Here is a 17,761-nt window from a genome sequence, read left to right as displayed (position 1 = left end):
TTGATTGTAATTCTGAAGAGGTGTTCAATAAACCCAATCATGAAATCGGGAACCCGTAATTTTCGTCACGCGTACTCTCCCCTTCACGTGGCAATATTTTAATGCCATCTTGTATACTTAACCACGCCGTACTGACTTCAGTAGTTACTTAATCAGTAGCGTCATATACTTTCTGTTTTGAGTGTAGCGCTCTTGTGTACTTTTTTCATTACACACAAAGACAGCGAGGATTATCATGAAGGTTATGTAGACAGGAATGTGTAATTAGATTTTTCATAAACTGCTCGCCGGACATCTGTAATATTTATCTAGCATATTTCTTATTTTTCTAAAAATTTATGTTGATACTTCTAGCGTGTAGATTCGTTACTAGGTGGGGACCGCGAAACAGACAGGTTCCATGGTAACGAATTCACTCGTAACAATAGAGGAAATGTTGGAAACGGCGTTTTCTGCGCTGCCCGCGCCGAAATGTAACCGAGACAAGTTTAGAAGTAAGTTAGTCTGTGATGGGAACAGTAGGAATTTGGCGTGAGATTGCCGCCACCCTGAGAGTCAGTTGGAGCAAGAGTTCAGAATCGTGGATTTTTTCCCAGCGGGCAACGAAGTGAGCGCGTAAGCTGAAGAATCTCCACTGTTAGAAACCGTTATCAGTAAATGACTAGTGGAGACTGCAACAGACGAGTATACAAGTCTGTGTGCTATAGTTATTTGTGAAGTGTTGTAACGAGTTGTATAAGTGTTCAATAAATCGTATCACCAATCCAAACCCCGTCTATAGTCACACTTGCTTACGTGACAGTATATTACACTTATTGTTGAGTTTCTGAACATTTTCGATCGTTTAGCAGTTCAAGAAAGATCAGCGAATTCCCTGCTGTATTGAACCTGACAGTTCATTATCGTGTTCACAAATGCTCACCACTGGACGCTGTTGTGAGCTAGTTCAATCCCATCCATATCGTCAGAACTTGACGGTATATCTGAGACAATCATATACTCACTCATTTATTGGGATGGGACATCTACGACTAGGGCTCCCAGCTACAGTGTTACACTTTCCAAAAGATTACTTATTTCGTCTTTGATTGATTATTGTCATGAAAACAGATTTTTCGACAAAGTTTTAAAAAAGTTTATTTTATATTCTGCAGTCCACCCGAAGGAATAAAGTTGCACATGACGCTGAAGGAGGTCATCCTCACTGATATTAAGTTCGTACATGAATATTGCATTTCCTGCAGCACGACCTTCGGGATAATGAATATTCTGTGGGGACCAGCACAATCACGGTGTCTCTCGGGATTATTCATCGCCCAAAATTTAACTTTAATTCCACGCATTTTCATTCCAACAGCTGTCCATGACTGAAGCGTCGCAGTTTCTACATCAGGCACTAGATGGCAGGGCATACTGGCGGTCTGTGACGGTGCTGCTACCTGATACTTGGCCCTCAAACTGCATAGCCCGCCCTGTGGTAGGTGCGAGTGGAGAGAAGGCGGATATTTTGATTGGCGTGCCTCATCCCGTGTTCGGAAACGCACCCTGGACACAGCAGTCTCAGGGATGTGGGCAACCTGGCGACAAGATCCATCTCAGCTATAGACAGCTGCAGAATATCGGTAATTATTTGCATAACTTTCTTCTCACTACTTACAAACTGCGAAGAATATCTGTGAAGATTGCATTGAGCTGGGTTGCATTATAATTTATTTTGTATGGTAATCGCAGTTGTTCCTGGGGAGTAAAGTGCAGTGGGTGTGTAAGGCTGACAACCTCACCGCCATCTTTGAGCCGACTGTCTAGATAATGTGAGATCCTCAGCGTCTCACAACCCTATGGGTCTTTACGGCCTGTTACAGGGATAGCTTTACTTTACTAATCCCAGTTGCCAATGGCCAAGCCATGCAAGATCTTGTTTTTTTCTTATTCAGGTACTTGATTGTGGGATGTTATCCCATCTGGATGTATTTTTTAACATAACAGTCTGTCATCAAAGGAGGCATGTCACTGGTTGAAATAAGGATTTAGAAAACCAATTTTTTGTTTATAGGTCGCTCACTTGTACAGCAATGGGCAAAGTACCGCTATGGTGTGTTTGATGAAGTGGGCTACCAGTCTGATTCTGTTTACCCACTTTGCTACAGGGGTGATCGTGGCCAAAATCAAGTCACTGGCTGTTCAGATCTTCCAATCCAGGACATGGGGTAAGTGTTCCCATAGCAAGGACACATAAAATCTAAAAATTCTCGAACTTTTGAACCCATTTTACTGTAATGTAAGTGTAATGCTCGCAGGCTTCTACCAGATTGTTTCATCACGATACCACACATTTTCACATCAGGCTCTGTATCCATAACACTAATTAACAATTACTATATTACCTGAAATATAAGGAAACATGTGTAAAATGGATGTTTTATGTTTGAAGTAATATGGTATATTGGGTAAATCTAGATGTTAATCATATTCATTCTTCTAGTCTGCAGTCAGGAGGCCTATAAAAGGGTAGAGTATAATGCCACTCTGCCTATAAGTTGCGCAATTGTAGGTACTGAATTATAATTTATTTTGCCTGTTGTGGCTCATTCTTTGGTTCGCAATTCCCCTCTAACAGGTGGCAACTTTATGCAAGGGCTTCCACCATAACGTTAAGAGATGATTGCAAGTGGTGAGAAACTACCTCTGTGGCCATAGTGTTGCAAATGCAAATATTTGTCATGGTTATTCCATTTCTTGACATTTTAAATGCTCTATAAGACAGGCTTAAGTTTTTTTTTTCAGTTCTGACTTATGCCAACAGTATATATGTATTTTTTCTCTATTAAATAATACTACAGGCTTAACATTCTCCTTATGCAGTGAAAATTAAAGCAGTGCACCCCTGTCACATTTGATGCTATGTAGTCTGTTCAAGTGATACAGCGTAACTGATCGTGTGTTTAGGATGTGTGAGAATCCAGGTTCATGGTACAACTTCAGTGAACTGGTGCATCCTGATGCTAGCTCATCCATTATGTTTACTGCAGAGGCCCCCCAGCTGAATAGATTCTGTGATGCAAGCACCCACAACAGATATGCGCCAACAAAACACAACCTCATTTGCAACCGGAGGAGTATGTCAGATGTGATCATACAGCACACAGACTTTGTCAACAGGCAAGTATAACCGTGACTGTTCCAGCTAGGATTGTGACAGTTTACCTGCAGGAAAAAGTATGCAAATACTGAACTTAAGTCTTGGAAGCTTTTATGCACCTGCTGAACTACAATTAAGTCTTGGAATGGGGGAAGAAACATGTGCTTTAGGTTTGTTTCTGTATATGTTCTTCGAGATTTTGTGTGTGTTATTGGCCTTGTTCCTTTTTCCTGAAATACATATATTGTTAATAGGTAATTGACAGTACTGACAACATGCAGTATAGAGGCATACTGTTTTTCTTTGTAATGAAATATGTGCCATACTGGAAAAAAATTAAATGGCTTTGTAACTTAGATTGTTTAACTGTAAATGTTGTGCCACAAATAATATAGCAGTTCCAAGATGTCTTCTGAGTTAAAAGCTCAGCGAGGCTGTACCATAGCTCAGGCAGTTAGTCACTGGCTTCTCCCTGTGGTGGCCTGGGTTTGAGCCCAGATCAGGTCATGTGGGATTTGTGGTGGACATAGTGGCACTGGGCAGGTTTTCACTGAGTACTTTGTTTTCCCCAGCCAATTCTCATTCCACTGACTGCTCCACATTCATCATCTATCACTTAGGGCTGGGACAGTAGGCCAGACAATGGCTGATATACCAAGTAGACTCAGTCTCACCCCACCCCAAGAAACTGGGGGGGTGGGAAGAAAGTAACTTTAAAGGCCCAGTAAGGACAGATGTGGTTGTGCTTTCACAAGTGATATTACAGCTAGCAGAATTTGTCAGTCTACATGATCCACTTTCAAAACTTAGGAGGACTCAATTGAAATTTAGTACTGGGGTTTTTAAAGATATTCCTCAAGAGCATTTCATTTCACAAAGAACTTGGTGGTTGTAATGTTGTATGAGTGTCAGTGGGATCTTCAGGTTTGAATTGAGCATGCCTTAATATGCTGTATATATAATGAAACAAAAGGAAAAGCAATTTATATCTGAAATCAGAATAAATTCCTATACTCTTGACTTTTCACTGATAACAGAATATTCAGTTCAGTGGTGTGAACACAAGGGTTTCCTTTCACAGTGTTGAAGATTCATCTGTGGTGACAAACACAACACCAGTGTTCCATTACAAGAAACGCCTTTTAACAAGGTATGTGCTGGTGATTGAAGGCACACAGGATATGCATATACGTGAATCATGGACTTTCCTGCGATTGGCTATACGCAAGTGGGCAGGTCATGACCTTCCAGCAAACACAGAGGTGGGACTTGTACTCAGCAATGATACAACAGGACATCGTCTCCTGCCACTGTCTCCACTCAGTACACATGTGAGGAGTCAAGTCTCTGGGAATATTCCGTTTACTCCAGGAGATTCCCATAATGCAGCTTGCCTTCACTGCGGCATACGTCAGGCTCTTGACGTAAGAACTTCAGCTCTCTTAGGTTTATGTTGTTACACAGAGAAGGAGTATATGTATCAATTGCTTTTGAAAGTTTAACTAGTTCATTTTCTTGTTCTTCTATGTCTGTACTCTATATGATGCCATATAGTATATTCTGAATTCTAGTAAGCGTATTTTTAATGTCATACAGCCTGAGTAATTAAATCATGATGCCTATTATATAGATCAATGGCTTATATTTACTTTATATCAAACAAATTATTGTATTCCCTTGGAAGGCCTTCATTCTATAATCTTATGTTTTCCTAGATGCTTCATGAACGTTATCTCATGAGGGGACCTGCCAGTTCCGTTATAGTGGTGATAGCTCCTGGCATGGATCACTCTATTGAGATAGACCCATTACTGAGTCTGGCTGTCGATGAGGGTGTCCGCATTGCTACTATCAACTACCCGGCCATTCTCCGTCCTCTCCCTCTTGACCGTCTAGCACATGCTACAGGTGGTCCATACTACACAGTGCAGGAGCAGCGCTACAATATTGCCACCTCATATGTATCAACATATTTTAAGCTGGCAAATGTGATGTTCAGCATTGCAACACAGTTCTATCAGGGCAGCCTAGCAGGCATGCCATTGGAGGTAAGCATGTGGAGCAGTGGAATGGTGTATCCAGTTATTATAAGTTCTGTGGTGTTCATTGCAATGACTGTTCAGATTGAGGCCTTCTGGATCAGGTGGATAGCAACATTTCAGAGGAACATGCTGCTTCCATCTTCAGGGGTAAGGTTTCTACGGTAAAGAATTGTTTTGCATTGTATAAGCTGGTTTCAAGGAAGCCCTTGTGGGACCACAGTGTATTTGTTACAGGAGGGAAATGAAATTGTGAGAAAAAGTAGTCCTTGCAGGGCCCCTGTGGTGAAGAATTTGGATATAAGGAAATATGGGGTTTTGAGAGGATTGTCATCTCAGAGGAAATAGCCATTTTGTTCTTGGAGAGAACTTTCCCATACCTTTAGAGAGTCAATAAGAGGTTTCTGTGACCTGCTCAACGAGAGTGTCCCCTCCTGGTTCACATTAGGGTGGAGCATGATCTCTGTCACTTCGCCTATGAACTGGATTTCTTGACCAAGATGGTGGTAGATACGTGCATGTGTTCTTTGCAGTCTTGGTTGTCAGGTCAGTCTATATATTTGTTTCTTGCTAANTATAAGGAAATATGGGGTTTTGAGAGGATTGTCATCTCAGAGGAAACAACCATTTTGTCCTTGGAGAGAATTTTCCCATTCCTTTAGAGAGTCAATAAGAGGTTTCTGTGACCTTCTCAAGGAGAGTGTGTNAGCAGACCACAGACCATCTGTAAGATCACAGATCAACAGCCCCTTGTTTAAGATATCAGCCACGTGATCCCCAGTTTAAATCACAGGGTAAAAATCTGTTTAGAATATCTGATCTCTGATCGTCTGTTTAGAAAAGCTTATAGAGTAAAGTAAAAAAGTAAGTAAGGATATCCCTGTAACAGGCCGTGTAGTCCCATAGGTTTGTGAGATGTTGAGGTTCCCACATTTTCTAGACAATCGACTCATAGATGGCTGCAAAGTTGTCAGCCCTACGCCCCGGCTGCCCTTTACCCCCAAGAATATTCCTGATACTCATTTCTGTTAAGAAGCTGAGTTGACCCGTCACCCATCCAAGTACTAACCATGCCCAATGTTGCTTAACTTCGGTGATCAGACGGGAACCAGTGTTTTCAACATGGTATGGCCATAGGTCTGATGCTTCCATGTGTTTGATTTCAATTTCCTGATTCAGAATTCATGGGTACCTCAAATATTATGCCCCATGGTCATAAATTATCTTTTCCTGTGTTTTAATGCATTCATACTGTGCTGAAGAATATTACAAATTCGAGTTAAATATAATGAAATCTGTACTGCATGTCATTTTAGATGATGAACCATTTGTTAAATGTTACATAGAGGTGTTAGCGAATTAATACACACCAAAATTAAATTTGTCTGGCAACTTTTAGTACAGCAAATTTTGCTATATCATGTTAAGTTGTCTTTGAAAGGAAATATGCAGGCAAGATAGATGCGAGTTACCCGCTCTGTGTTCATGTTATTCACTTTATTCTTTCTCCTGGCTTTGAATGCAATTGTCACCTAGGTTTGACAATATAATGCATTAATAATGTGTTCAGGGGTACCTAATTAAAAGTAATGTATTGTGCATTAATCTTAGCTACACTTTATTATGGAAGTGAATGTTGTGCATTTCACCTCAAGTAGGATGTAATGATGTGGACTGCAACCTCTTCTGATTTAGAATAAGATCCAGTAATGATAATGAACTTCAGATTCCATAAAATGCAGGAATTTCTTGACCAGCTGAGAAACAGTTAGTTTCCCAAGAAAAACTCTGCTCTGTAGAATTTTTGCCTTACTGTACATTCCATTTGTAGAACTTGTGATTCTCAACAGACTGCATAGTGGATTTGGTCAAGTCAACTGAAATAAGGATTGTGGTGTGGATATAGTAATTTTATTTATCTTATGATGTTGCCAGTAGCTAGACTAAATAGTATCAGGTGACAGGGTGACAAATGAATTTTAGTTTGAGAAGGATTTGAAAGGAAGCAACCTGGCCTAATCAAAGTACCATCCTGGGATTTGCATGGAGAGACTGAGGAAAACCACAACAAAATGAGTCAGGGTAGGTGGTGCCTTGGCTGAGATTCAAACTGAACACCTCCAGTTATGAGTCTGGAACATTACCTCAACATCATTACATTCAGTTTATAGTTTAGTTGAGAATACTGGTTAAATGTGTCATGCGCCCTCCTGCACTTCACCTTCAACTACTGGTCCACTACTTCCTACCATATTTCGTCCTGTCTCATACCAGGCCTAAAAATAAGACTTGTATTTATTTTCAAACCAATTGAAGACGGCTGTGTAAATATTATTATAATTCATTTTTCCTAATTATCTGCCTGTATGATGACAGAATAACACATAGGTAATTTGGATTCCAATGCTTCAATCAAAATTACAGTATGACATATTATGTCTTTGAGATGGGTTCAAAATATACAGAGTATCAATATATTAATTGGGGTGGAACTTTACCACTTTTTCTAGATTAAAATCTTAACACATTCTTGCTGCTTACGTTCCTCATTTAAGAACAGTTGTTGATAATACAGTCATATTCACTTTAATTCTTTCCTTAAGGGCATATACAGGCACCAAGGGGTGATTATGTATTTTGAGTTGGGAACTAAGGTGCAATTAATCATGTCCCAAGAACTGTCTGGACTAGGAAAAGAAATTTCTTTACCCAAGAGCCATGGTGGCTTGTACAGGGTGTGGAGGTGCATCTCCGCACATTCTGGAGCTTGGTATTTAATGGTGTTGCATAATCACCTACACTCTTCAGCCATCTTTACACTTTGCAGACCACCTCATGTAGCCATTGGATATGGCATTGTTATGAGCTCCAGTCATATGACACAGTGGTGTCGTTGAGAAGAACTGCAAACTCTTGCCAGGGACATCATAAATATGAAAGAGGATAGGAAACGCCTATATAATGCCATTCTGTGTTGCTTCTTTTAACATGTGTATGATCATCTTGATACTTTTGTGTACATTTTTATTCTCTAATTTTCTTGTAATGATAGAATATGTTTAAATACCACATCATTATTGATATCACTGTGATCAACTTTCCAGATCCACAGGCGAGAATTGTCTGATGATGGACGCAGCAGTGTGACAGGAAGCTTTGTGCTAGATGAGTCACTTGGCGAGCCTGCGCAGTTCACTGTTTTCACTCACAACATTGAGAATCCGCTGATACGAGGCATCTCACTTGTAAGCCCGTCCCAGGTTGTCTACTCAGCTCAGTCAGATTCTCTGGTTGCTGTCAGGCTGCTCACACTCTCTGCAAATATCAATGAGGTTAGGCCATTCTTAAATTTTTGTACATTCCATCATGCTTGAATGATAACATAGTAGGTACTACATACCGTTAAATATTCCGATTTCAATCACATATAGCTCCTAGGTATGATCTACTGAGCTGGAATTTTAACTACTGTAACAAGTTGGAATTCTATTCTCTAGATGGCAGCACTATGCAAGAGACATACAGCCGTAAGAATATGCTACAGAAGGCTGGATGGGCATTGCCTAGGCTTTTTTTTATTTACAATAATTTTTTATGCAATAAAAATCATACTTGCAATCCAGTTTTTCTCCATTGCATGTGTTCAGGTGGAATGGCACCTAGCAATTTGAAGGGTCTAAGAAAGGGCGTTTTTGGTCTGTAACAGATCTGAATCTTGATAATATGATGCACATACAATATAATATTAGTTTACAATAGATTCATGCAGGGTAGTTCACAACACAGCAGATAAAACTCCTCAGACAAGTGGTTAAATGTTTCAGCTTAAAGTAAGGTTGATATAAAGGGGAAGGAAAGATTCTAAGCCTGATACTTTACAATCTGAAGTAACAGTAGAATGGAGGAAGCTATATATGAGCAGTTTCAAAATTTTTACTCTTTACTGTTCTGGCAGTTTCGTAGAAGAAGAATAAGATTTATGAGATGTGTAGTATGTCTGGGGAAGCAAGAAGTGAATACAACATTTTGATTGGAAAACATCTGAGAGAAAATGTGTTGTAAAATAATATCAAATGGATTGGAGAGAAAAGTTTGTTGGCACATGTGCTGGGTATAATAACCTTGAGGTAAGGTCTAATGATATGACCTATTGTGATAGACATCTGGGGTATGTAATAACATATAATTATATTTATGTACTCCCCATGTCTCATAAGGAGATGGAGGCATTTGAATGTTGTAGACATATACTCACTAGATTACAATTGTTTTCTAGACGGGCAGCTGGACATACACCATTGAGCGCTTTACAGGGAATCCCCAGCCCCACTTTGTACAGGTGATGGCAACTCCAAGGTCTTCAACAGCTCCTGTTGTCCGAGCTCATGCCTGGACTAGCCAAGGAGTTTCCCCATTGGTCCTCTACACCGAGGTAAAATAGCAATATATAGTAATGTTATGTTATAAATAGGGTTTCTGCATACTCCAAGTTCAGTGATAACTCCAATTTTGAAAGGTATCAAGAAACTCTTCTAAATATGCATTTTTCTTGGAAATTGTGACAGCTGATGACAGGCTATTGTTGGGAGATTCACCAACCAGCAGGATTGATACTACCTGCAACATTATGGACAGCTCTCTTCGATTGTAATTGCACACAGCATCATTAGGTTTTTATTGCATACAGAGAGATTTAAATTTATATCTTCTTCCTTCATTTTCTCTTGCTTGGCACTTTTCTCAAGATAACGTGTAGTGTACATACATCAGTGACGCAGTAGATATTTTAATGTTTAAAACTTTAAAGGTTAAAAAAAAACATGTTGAATGTGAGACAGATAATAACAGGAATAAGTTTGCAGTGGTGCTTTGTAGGGGAAGAATGGTCACATAATTTGTTTTGCCAAAATCCCCAAATCCAAAGCCTAATTTCAGCCCCTGCCTCATTACATATTTTTCATTCTCTCTTACTAAATGTTTCCACTGAAATGTTTTGCATTCAGGTGAGCCCATTAAGGGGAGTGGGTTTTGTTGCAGGTGAAGCGTGGTGACTATCCAGTGCTTGGTGCTAAAGTGGAGGTGACAGCCATCCATCCTTCAAGCAATGGCTCCAGCCTGCACAAGGAGAAGTTTGAGCTACTTGACACAGGCAGTGGGGGTGAGTGGGTTTAATAGGATACCAATCATTGATGAGCTAGCAGTTGTCTTCATCTTACTAGCATTTGTAGTGGTGGTAGGGGTGGTGCCAGTGCTGCCACCACTGCCACTGCCACCACCACTGCTACTTCTACCACTACAGTTGCTACTACTTTGATAATTTTCAACATAATGTTATGAATCAACTACTGTCATAAAGTTTCACAGATTAATGAATGTAAACATTTGTCATGTGATTTGCCTACAATATCTAAGGATCATGAGAATGTTAATGTGTGTGTATATATATATATATATATATGAGAACACACAGCGCTGACGAAAGTACAGAAGTGCATTCTAACATCTAATTCAGTCATTTCTGGTTTATTACTCCTCTAAATCCTTGCAAACATAGAATAAAAATCTAAAATTAAATTGCTTCATATTTATTTTTATATAGATGTGAGATTTTGTCCCTCACTGGGAATAAAGCACTTGCTTTGACTGTATTGTGGAAAGATACTGAATTCTTGGAACTAATCGAGTTGAAGTAATGGGGAAACAGATAATTATTCAATGACAAACTTCAGAATTTACACATAATAATAATAATAATAATAATAATTTATTGTCTTGGTGCTGAAATCAGGAAAGGTGCAGGGTGGAAACAGGAAGTGCATTCATATATTGGTTGAAAATGTTAAGGGAACACACGAGTTTTGTAGTCCTGAAGGTAAATGTGAGGATAATGCTGCAGTAATATTTGATAAATAGGTCCTGTACATATGAACTGAATTTAACTAGGTCAGTGTAATTTATTCCAGTAATTGGCTTTTGCAAACATGGTGATGAACTGTTGGTAACGAATATCTTGAGAAGATGAATAATTGTGGACTGCCAAACTGAACCATGTAGTGTAGTAGCTGTAGTAGAAACTTGTGACTTTTGTATAATGCACCACATTTAATGTCTTAATAATGTTTCTTTTGATTTTAGACCCTGATGTTACAAAGGGAGATGGAGTGTACACACGTTACTTTAATGTAGGTCATGGTGGACCAGGTGTGTACACATTTGAGGTGACAGTTACAGACAATGGCAATACCGCATACTCCTGGCAAGAAACACTGTCCCTACCGTCATCAGACTCAGGTGTGTTGCGAGTGAAATTGTTGAAATTGACCCAATGCTGCAAATGTAGAAAGATACAATCTTTATTGATTATAACAGATACTTGAGAGAGAGAGAGATGTATGGCAAGTTATGTTGATTTCTATAAATGTTTTTACCTTATAGTATTTGGTTCGTATGCATGAAAAGCTGTAGCGTGACTGGTGACTGTCATTAAATGTGTGGTAAGGTAAAAGGCAAAGTTACTTATTTGTGTGTTAATATCATTATATGAATGCATACAGGGGACGTGGAGTTAAACTCCTCTACATTGGATGAGGATTTTAATTTCTGTTATTTGCATTCAGATCTCTGAACTGCTTCCATTTCAAAACCTTTACGTTTAAATGTATTGTATCTGATCAGTTGAAACTGCTGCTTAGACTAGTGTGGTTTCCATCTTCCAGTTGTAACCAAATTAGGATTGTGGGAATCCTCAGCAGACTACAGAAACCACAGGAAAGATTGTGTTCTTTATTATTTCTGAAAAGTGTGTGCAAGACTGCATGAGGATCTGATGGTCAGATTTAATGTAAATTTAGAATTAATATACTAGTTAACCACTCACATCATTTCTAAACATGGTTTTCTGTTATGTTTTAGGTGTACGGTGTTGTGGTAGTGTGGTGCCAACACCAGCTGTGCAACCACTTGCGCCCTTCCAGAGAGTGTTACCTCCAATCTCTATCACTTTGTCACATGATGATATATCATCACAGCCCATCGTGGGTCGTATTGGTGATCTCCGTGTGGAGATACTTGCTGCTGACCTAAAAGCTCGCCTCACATGGACTGCTCCTGATATGGGTGGTTTACCTGTGGCTCGTTATGAGCTTAGGTATGCCCGAACAATAACTGATATCATTGACCGTTTTGAAATATCTATGTCTTGGGAATATGGTACTCCTTTTCCATTAGCTCCTGGTTCTGAAACATCATTCACCCTTGACTTTACAAGAAATCCATCACTGTTAGATATTCCCTTGTTTTATTCTATTCGTGGGTTTACAGATAGCTCTGAAAATTCTGTTGGTGGTCCCATTTCAAACTGGGTTCGTGTTCTTGTCCCATCACCTCCGCCACCACCCCCACCACCTTCTACACCCCCAACATCCACTTATGACCTTTCGTCATACTCTAATGAAGGTGATGACGATGACACTATTGTTCCTCGTATCGCCAAGGACTCTGACTTTGGGTTGGAGTTAATATTGCCTATTGTTGGAGGAGTGGCCCTTTTAACAATTTGCATCGCTGTGTACTGCTACTTATGTGTTCTTCGGCGACGCCACGGGAACTCTGATAAGAAAGCAGAAAGTAAAGGGAAGCATTCCAGTAACAGAAAGCAACAAGTGACATCACAGAACACTGCTGTAACTATTGTGCCTTCATCTCCTATATCAGCAAACAATGGTAACAGCAGTTTGAGTCTATCTCCATCCCAGACTCAGGAGCCAAATGGACTGCCACAGTTTGATCAGTGCCTTGGTGAAGAGAAGAAACGATTCAGTGTGGCACAGCTTCAGCAAGAGGAACAGATGTTGCAGCAACAGCAACAGCAGCAGCAGCAGCAGCAGCAGCATGCAACGCCACATATCGTACCTAACCCTAATGCCAGTGGTATCAGCACCATATCAAACGGTACCAGCACGCTAGTCCGTGGTCGAACACTCAGCCCATACCAGTCTTGGACAGCTTCACAGCTACTGCATGAACATGAACGACGTCATAGTCCCTATGGAGGAGTTGGAGAAGAACTCATTGGGAATGGAGGAAATCAGACACAGCTGCCTCCCCCTGTGCCACCACTTCCATCTTTCAACCCCCAGCACAATGGGATATATACATCCGGACCCATATATGGTGTTCATCCAGGAACATTTGTAAATGGTGGTTATCACAGAAATGGATCCCTGGTCCCGTTTAACCCTAGTCTTCAGGGATCGCTCAGTTCAGTCAGCAGTGGAGACAGAAAGAAACGAAATGTGACGATGGTATAATAAGTTCTTCTCATGTTGGTATTGGAACCAGTTCTTAATCTAATGTGCTGAAGCTTTAAAACGCCAACATGTGGTTTTATATTATCGAAAAATGCTTAGTTCCAATTGGGCACTTAGAAAGAGACTATATGTGAAAATGTTAGTTTGGTTATGGTGCCAATCAATATGCGAGAACACGTGAAAAGAAATATCTTTTATGAACGATGTTCCCTTACACTAGTCATGTACTGCATCACATTAATTATGAAAGTAGTGTATATATATCATTGTTGCTAGGATCTGAGACCTGAACAATAACACACAATCATAATGTTGGAGGTAGGAAGTGCACTTGTATGCATAAGGTTTGTTTAATTGCATACCTCATGACACTGTTGCATTCATTGTGAATGCCATTAGAAAATGTTGGTGGAATATTTCATAGTACCAACATGGCATTAGCAATGAGGGACTAAGAGAAAGAGAAACTTCAGGTATGATTGTCTTTTTCTGAACTAGGTTCCTCCTGTGTGTAAGTTAGAGGAGCACTTGAGCTAACCTCAATTGAAAGGTATGCTTGGGCACTTATCAGTTTTATAACCCCCCATAAATTTCTAAATGCTTGCAGTGCTGACAGAAACATGGTCTGATAACTATCATTTATGGATGGGGTTGCAGATGGCAGCATTTGCAGCAGGTTTTAAGATACTGTATGCACGAAGGACATAGATGAATGTGGTTGGTCCAACCAGGATTTGAACTGAGTACCTCCCAAGAACAATCAAGGAGTTGGGGTTCATTTCCTGGTGGCTGGAAAGGGGGTTGATTCTTAGCAGTGGCAAGAGACAGTTCTCCATAACAACCAGACTGGTTCTGAGCCCCATCCAGCTTCCTGTTCAGTGGGCTCTCTAGTGGTAAAGCAGTTGGTCTGTGAAATGACCACTCGTCTCTGTCTGGTACCAAGTTCAAGAATAGTGGAGCTATACCTCCCTTTCCCCATGTCTTCATGGCATGGTGCCCAATTAAGCCCAAATGTAAGTTTACCTATTTTTATTACTGCTTCTCTTTGGGCATGCGGTAGTGTAGTTGATTGAGGCACTATGCTACAACCCGGAACATTGCGGGTTCAAGTCCCGATGAGGTCATTGGATTTTTTTTTCAACTGACCTAATCCTTCCAGCCGCACTATGGTCGTGGGGTCGACTCAGCCTCAACAGAAATGAGTACCAGGAATGAATTAAATAATTTTTCTGGGGAGTAAAGTGTGGCCAGTGCATAAGGCTGACAACCTTACCGCCATCTTTGAGCCGATTGTCTAGATAATGTGGGACCCTCAACATCTCACAGTCCTATGGGCCTTCATGGTCTCTAACAGGGATAGCTTTACTTTTTTTTTTTTTAACTGCTTCTCTTTGCTGACTTTTCATGGCTGCCCCTCTTTTGGACAGCCACTGTTTTATCTGTTCCTCTTTAATGATGCTCACCTTGCACTGCTACTTCCAGACTTCTTTTTGGTTATTGTTCTCATTAGTCCTTCTGCTCCTCCTCGTTGAACAGGGATGTATTTGGGGAGGTAGGATTTATGCTGTTTTGGGCACCAGTAAGTGTGGGAGTGTAGCTTAGAGTTGGGATGGTGTCTTCTCACGTGAGTCATTTGAGTTGGGCAGTATGCTCAGGTATATGTAGAGGTAATCTCTAGTCTCAGGTTATTAATAGGAAGAAACTAATGCTGTTAAACTGTGCATGAACACAATGACAACTTCACCCAAGTTATTTATTGTTCACTTTGGATTATAATGGTATAATTTAGTTAACTTAGTTAGTTATTAGAGAGGGTGGGTTTCCCTATGCACTTAGACCTGTAGTGGTCCATTATGCTTCCCTCTATGATTTCTACCAGTCTCTATATCCTACCGGTATTAGTGCTTACCATCAGTCCCGCCCAGCCAGCGAGACCGGCTCTACTGGCTGAGAAGTATCTATAATGCTTCCCCCATCTACCGGAAGTATTAGTGACTGCTGTTGGGCGGCAAACGTCCGCAATTTTGCTCAGTGACCTCCTTTGGAGGTATGAGGTTCTTTTACGTGCCGTAAAGCTATGACACGGGACCCACGGCTTAAAGTCCCTCCCGGAGGACTTGTTCCCTGAATTTTTCCGCCCTTAAAAATTCGACGACCTCCGCCGGTTATTTGAACCCGCGTACTACGAGTCATGAAGTGGGAACATTGCCTCTAGACTACGGAGGCCGCTATTTAGTTAACTTACTTAAAGAGCCACACCAGAATACTATCGTTATTTTTGTATTATTGGTGCCTTCCAGTAACTGTAACTTTTCAGGTGTGACACAGGTTTGCTTCCACAAACTTTAGAAGTTGGAAGACTGCTACTTTTGGTAAAAGAACTCTTTGAAGTAGCAAACTTCTTCAAGCCCAAACTTCAAGAGGAAGCTCCTCCCTGAAACAGGCTTGACTTGCCCAGTTCAAAATTTGGGAGTCCACTAGAAATTTACATTTCCAAATGATATAGATTTGTTGTGATGTATGTACCTGATGTATGATTAACTTGGCTTCGGCCCCTGACCATCCAAACTGTAAAATTTCAGATAACCAAACGCATGCCACTGTAGCTAAAACAGCTAAAATTTTGAGAAAATAGCAAATGCTACATCCTGTCCACACAGCAAGAATGAGCTTATGTCAATTTCTGAATGTAAAAATGTTACTATCTGCTTTCTTTAAACTTCTAGCTTATAATTAACTGATCTTAATTAACTTATATTAACCCTGACGCCATTGAATGGTCACACCTTTACCTCCCAAGTGCAAATTATGTACAGTATACTATAATTCCTCTAAGAGCTGGAATAGCGTAATCTGTATAGTGACTGGCTATATACCAGATAACTGAGGGGTTGGAGTTTGCGGCCTTGTAGGATCAAGAATTTTCACTTCTCGATCTCATACAGATTGGCTCTGGGGTCCACCCACTCTCTTATTCAATGGGTACTAGGGGTTCTTTCCCCAGGGGTGAAGTGGCAAGGGTGTGAAGCTGACAGCTTGCCTATGACTAGTGCTGAGGTCAATAAAACGTGGGTGTATACATCTGCTCCCCCATATGCCTTCATGGGGTAGCACTTAATTAGTTAAGCTCAGGGACAACTTTACCTTTTACTATATTTCCTTTACTATTAGGTTTTAGCAGTTGAGATCTGTGTGGATACATTCCATTATCCCACTTCATGGATTCTGAATTGGTCATTTTAAGTTTTAACTTTTCCAAATTTAGTGGCACATTTACTTTGTTTACATTAAAGACACATTAAGATTGGGCAAATATGTGATTATTTGCTCATCAAACTTCAAGAAGATATAAATGACTGAAAGTTGTGCAGGTTTATGAAGTATGACAGTTTGTTCTGAAAAGTAACATTTAATGGGACATAGTTCACAAAATGGTAAGACCTTAGCATTACACAAAACTGATGGTATATCCTCAACAAGGAGGAAAATGTGATGCAGTACAAATTAGGAATCATATCCATAAATATTAGTGGACATGAGTACATATTTTATTCAGCTGTTTATGTTGTAAATTAGAGCTGCAGCCAGCATGTACATATGAGTTAAACGACAGACCTGTGACACACACCAAAGACCACATTGCACAAAACAGAAAGGGTAAAGAAAATATTAAATCTGATTTTTCATATCTACAAACTCATTTAACCTCTCTACTGTCATCCTGAATGCTGCTTTCAGAACAGTGGTGACCGTCTGTATATAAAACTGTAGCTGTGTTCTTTTACTTGTAATAAGAAGAATTGTCATTGATCTCAAAAGACAATCATCACCTTTTAAATGTCTTGTTAAAAACAGGTGTGTGCTTTTTGTTTCCACCGCCATGTTCAAATTTCATTAAATGAATGTGTTTGCCAGTATGTTTGTAGGTTTAAGTCCTGTACTAATTTTAGTGACGAATGTGTTGTAGAACTTTCTCTCTGTGTAATAAGTGTTCATTTTTGTACATATATCTCGTACCATTAATGATAATAAATTGTACAGTTTTTATAAATTTCTGAATGTAACCTGTTTCATGCAAAATATCCCTGTGCAGAAGCAGAGTTCCTTAAAGGCTTATGAAGTCTGATCAAGTTCGTGTATCAGATCTCAACTGCAGAGGAATGTGGCTACAATGAACATGTCCTGTTGTGTAACTAGATGTCCAGGAATGTTTATAGCCCCCTCAATTACTCTGGTCACTTGTCAGTGTTTAAAGGTAGGGTGTTTTCTTGTCA

The 17,761-nt window shown here is 40.0% G+C and overlaps 1 protein-coding gene across 4 annotated transcripts in view; it reads left to right on the top strand.

Annotated features, from left to right (window-relative positions):
* Positions 1-14,606, top strand: part of LOC111870193 (calcium-activated chloride channel regulator 1) — a 471,960-nt gene extending 457,354 nt beyond the window's left edge. For all 4 annotated transcript variants that reach the window (XM_033753707.1, XM_023862281.2, XM_023862280.2 and 1 more), the window contains 10 exons: positions 1,358-1,622; positions 2,054-2,207; positions 2,947-3,159; positions 4,221-4,563; positions 4,855-5,187; positions 8,283-8,510; positions 9,455-9,610; positions 10,216-10,336; positions 11,314-11,469; positions 12,091-14,606. In XM_033753707.1, the coding sequence (XP_033609598.1) occupies positions 1,364-1,622; positions 2,054-2,207; positions 2,947-3,159; positions 4,221-4,563; positions 4,855-5,187; positions 8,283-8,510; positions 9,455-9,610; positions 10,216-10,336; positions 11,314-11,469; positions 12,091-13,487 (3,360 nt within the window). In that variant the 5' untranslated portion in view covers positions 1,358-1,363 and the 3' untranslated portion in view covers positions 13,488-14,606. The remainder of the gene's footprint in view (positions 1-1,357; positions 1,623-2,053; positions 2,208-2,946; positions 3,160-4,220; positions 4,564-4,854; positions 5,188-8,282; positions 8,511-9,454; positions 9,611-10,215; positions 10,337-11,313; positions 11,470-12,090) is intronic.
* The last annotated feature ends 3,155 nt before the right edge of the window (positions 14,607-17,761 follow it).

The sequence above is a fragment of the Cryptotermes secundus genome, unplaced genomic scaffold (assembly GCF_002891405.2).
Source record: "Cryptotermes secundus unplaced genomic scaffold, Csec_1.0 scaffold779, whole genome shotgun sequence".
Taxonomy (NCBI): domain Eukaryota; kingdom Metazoa; phylum Arthropoda; class Insecta; order Blattodea; family Kalotermitidae; genus Cryptotermes; species Cryptotermes secundus.
This window is presented reverse-complemented; position numbering and strand designations above follow the sequence as displayed.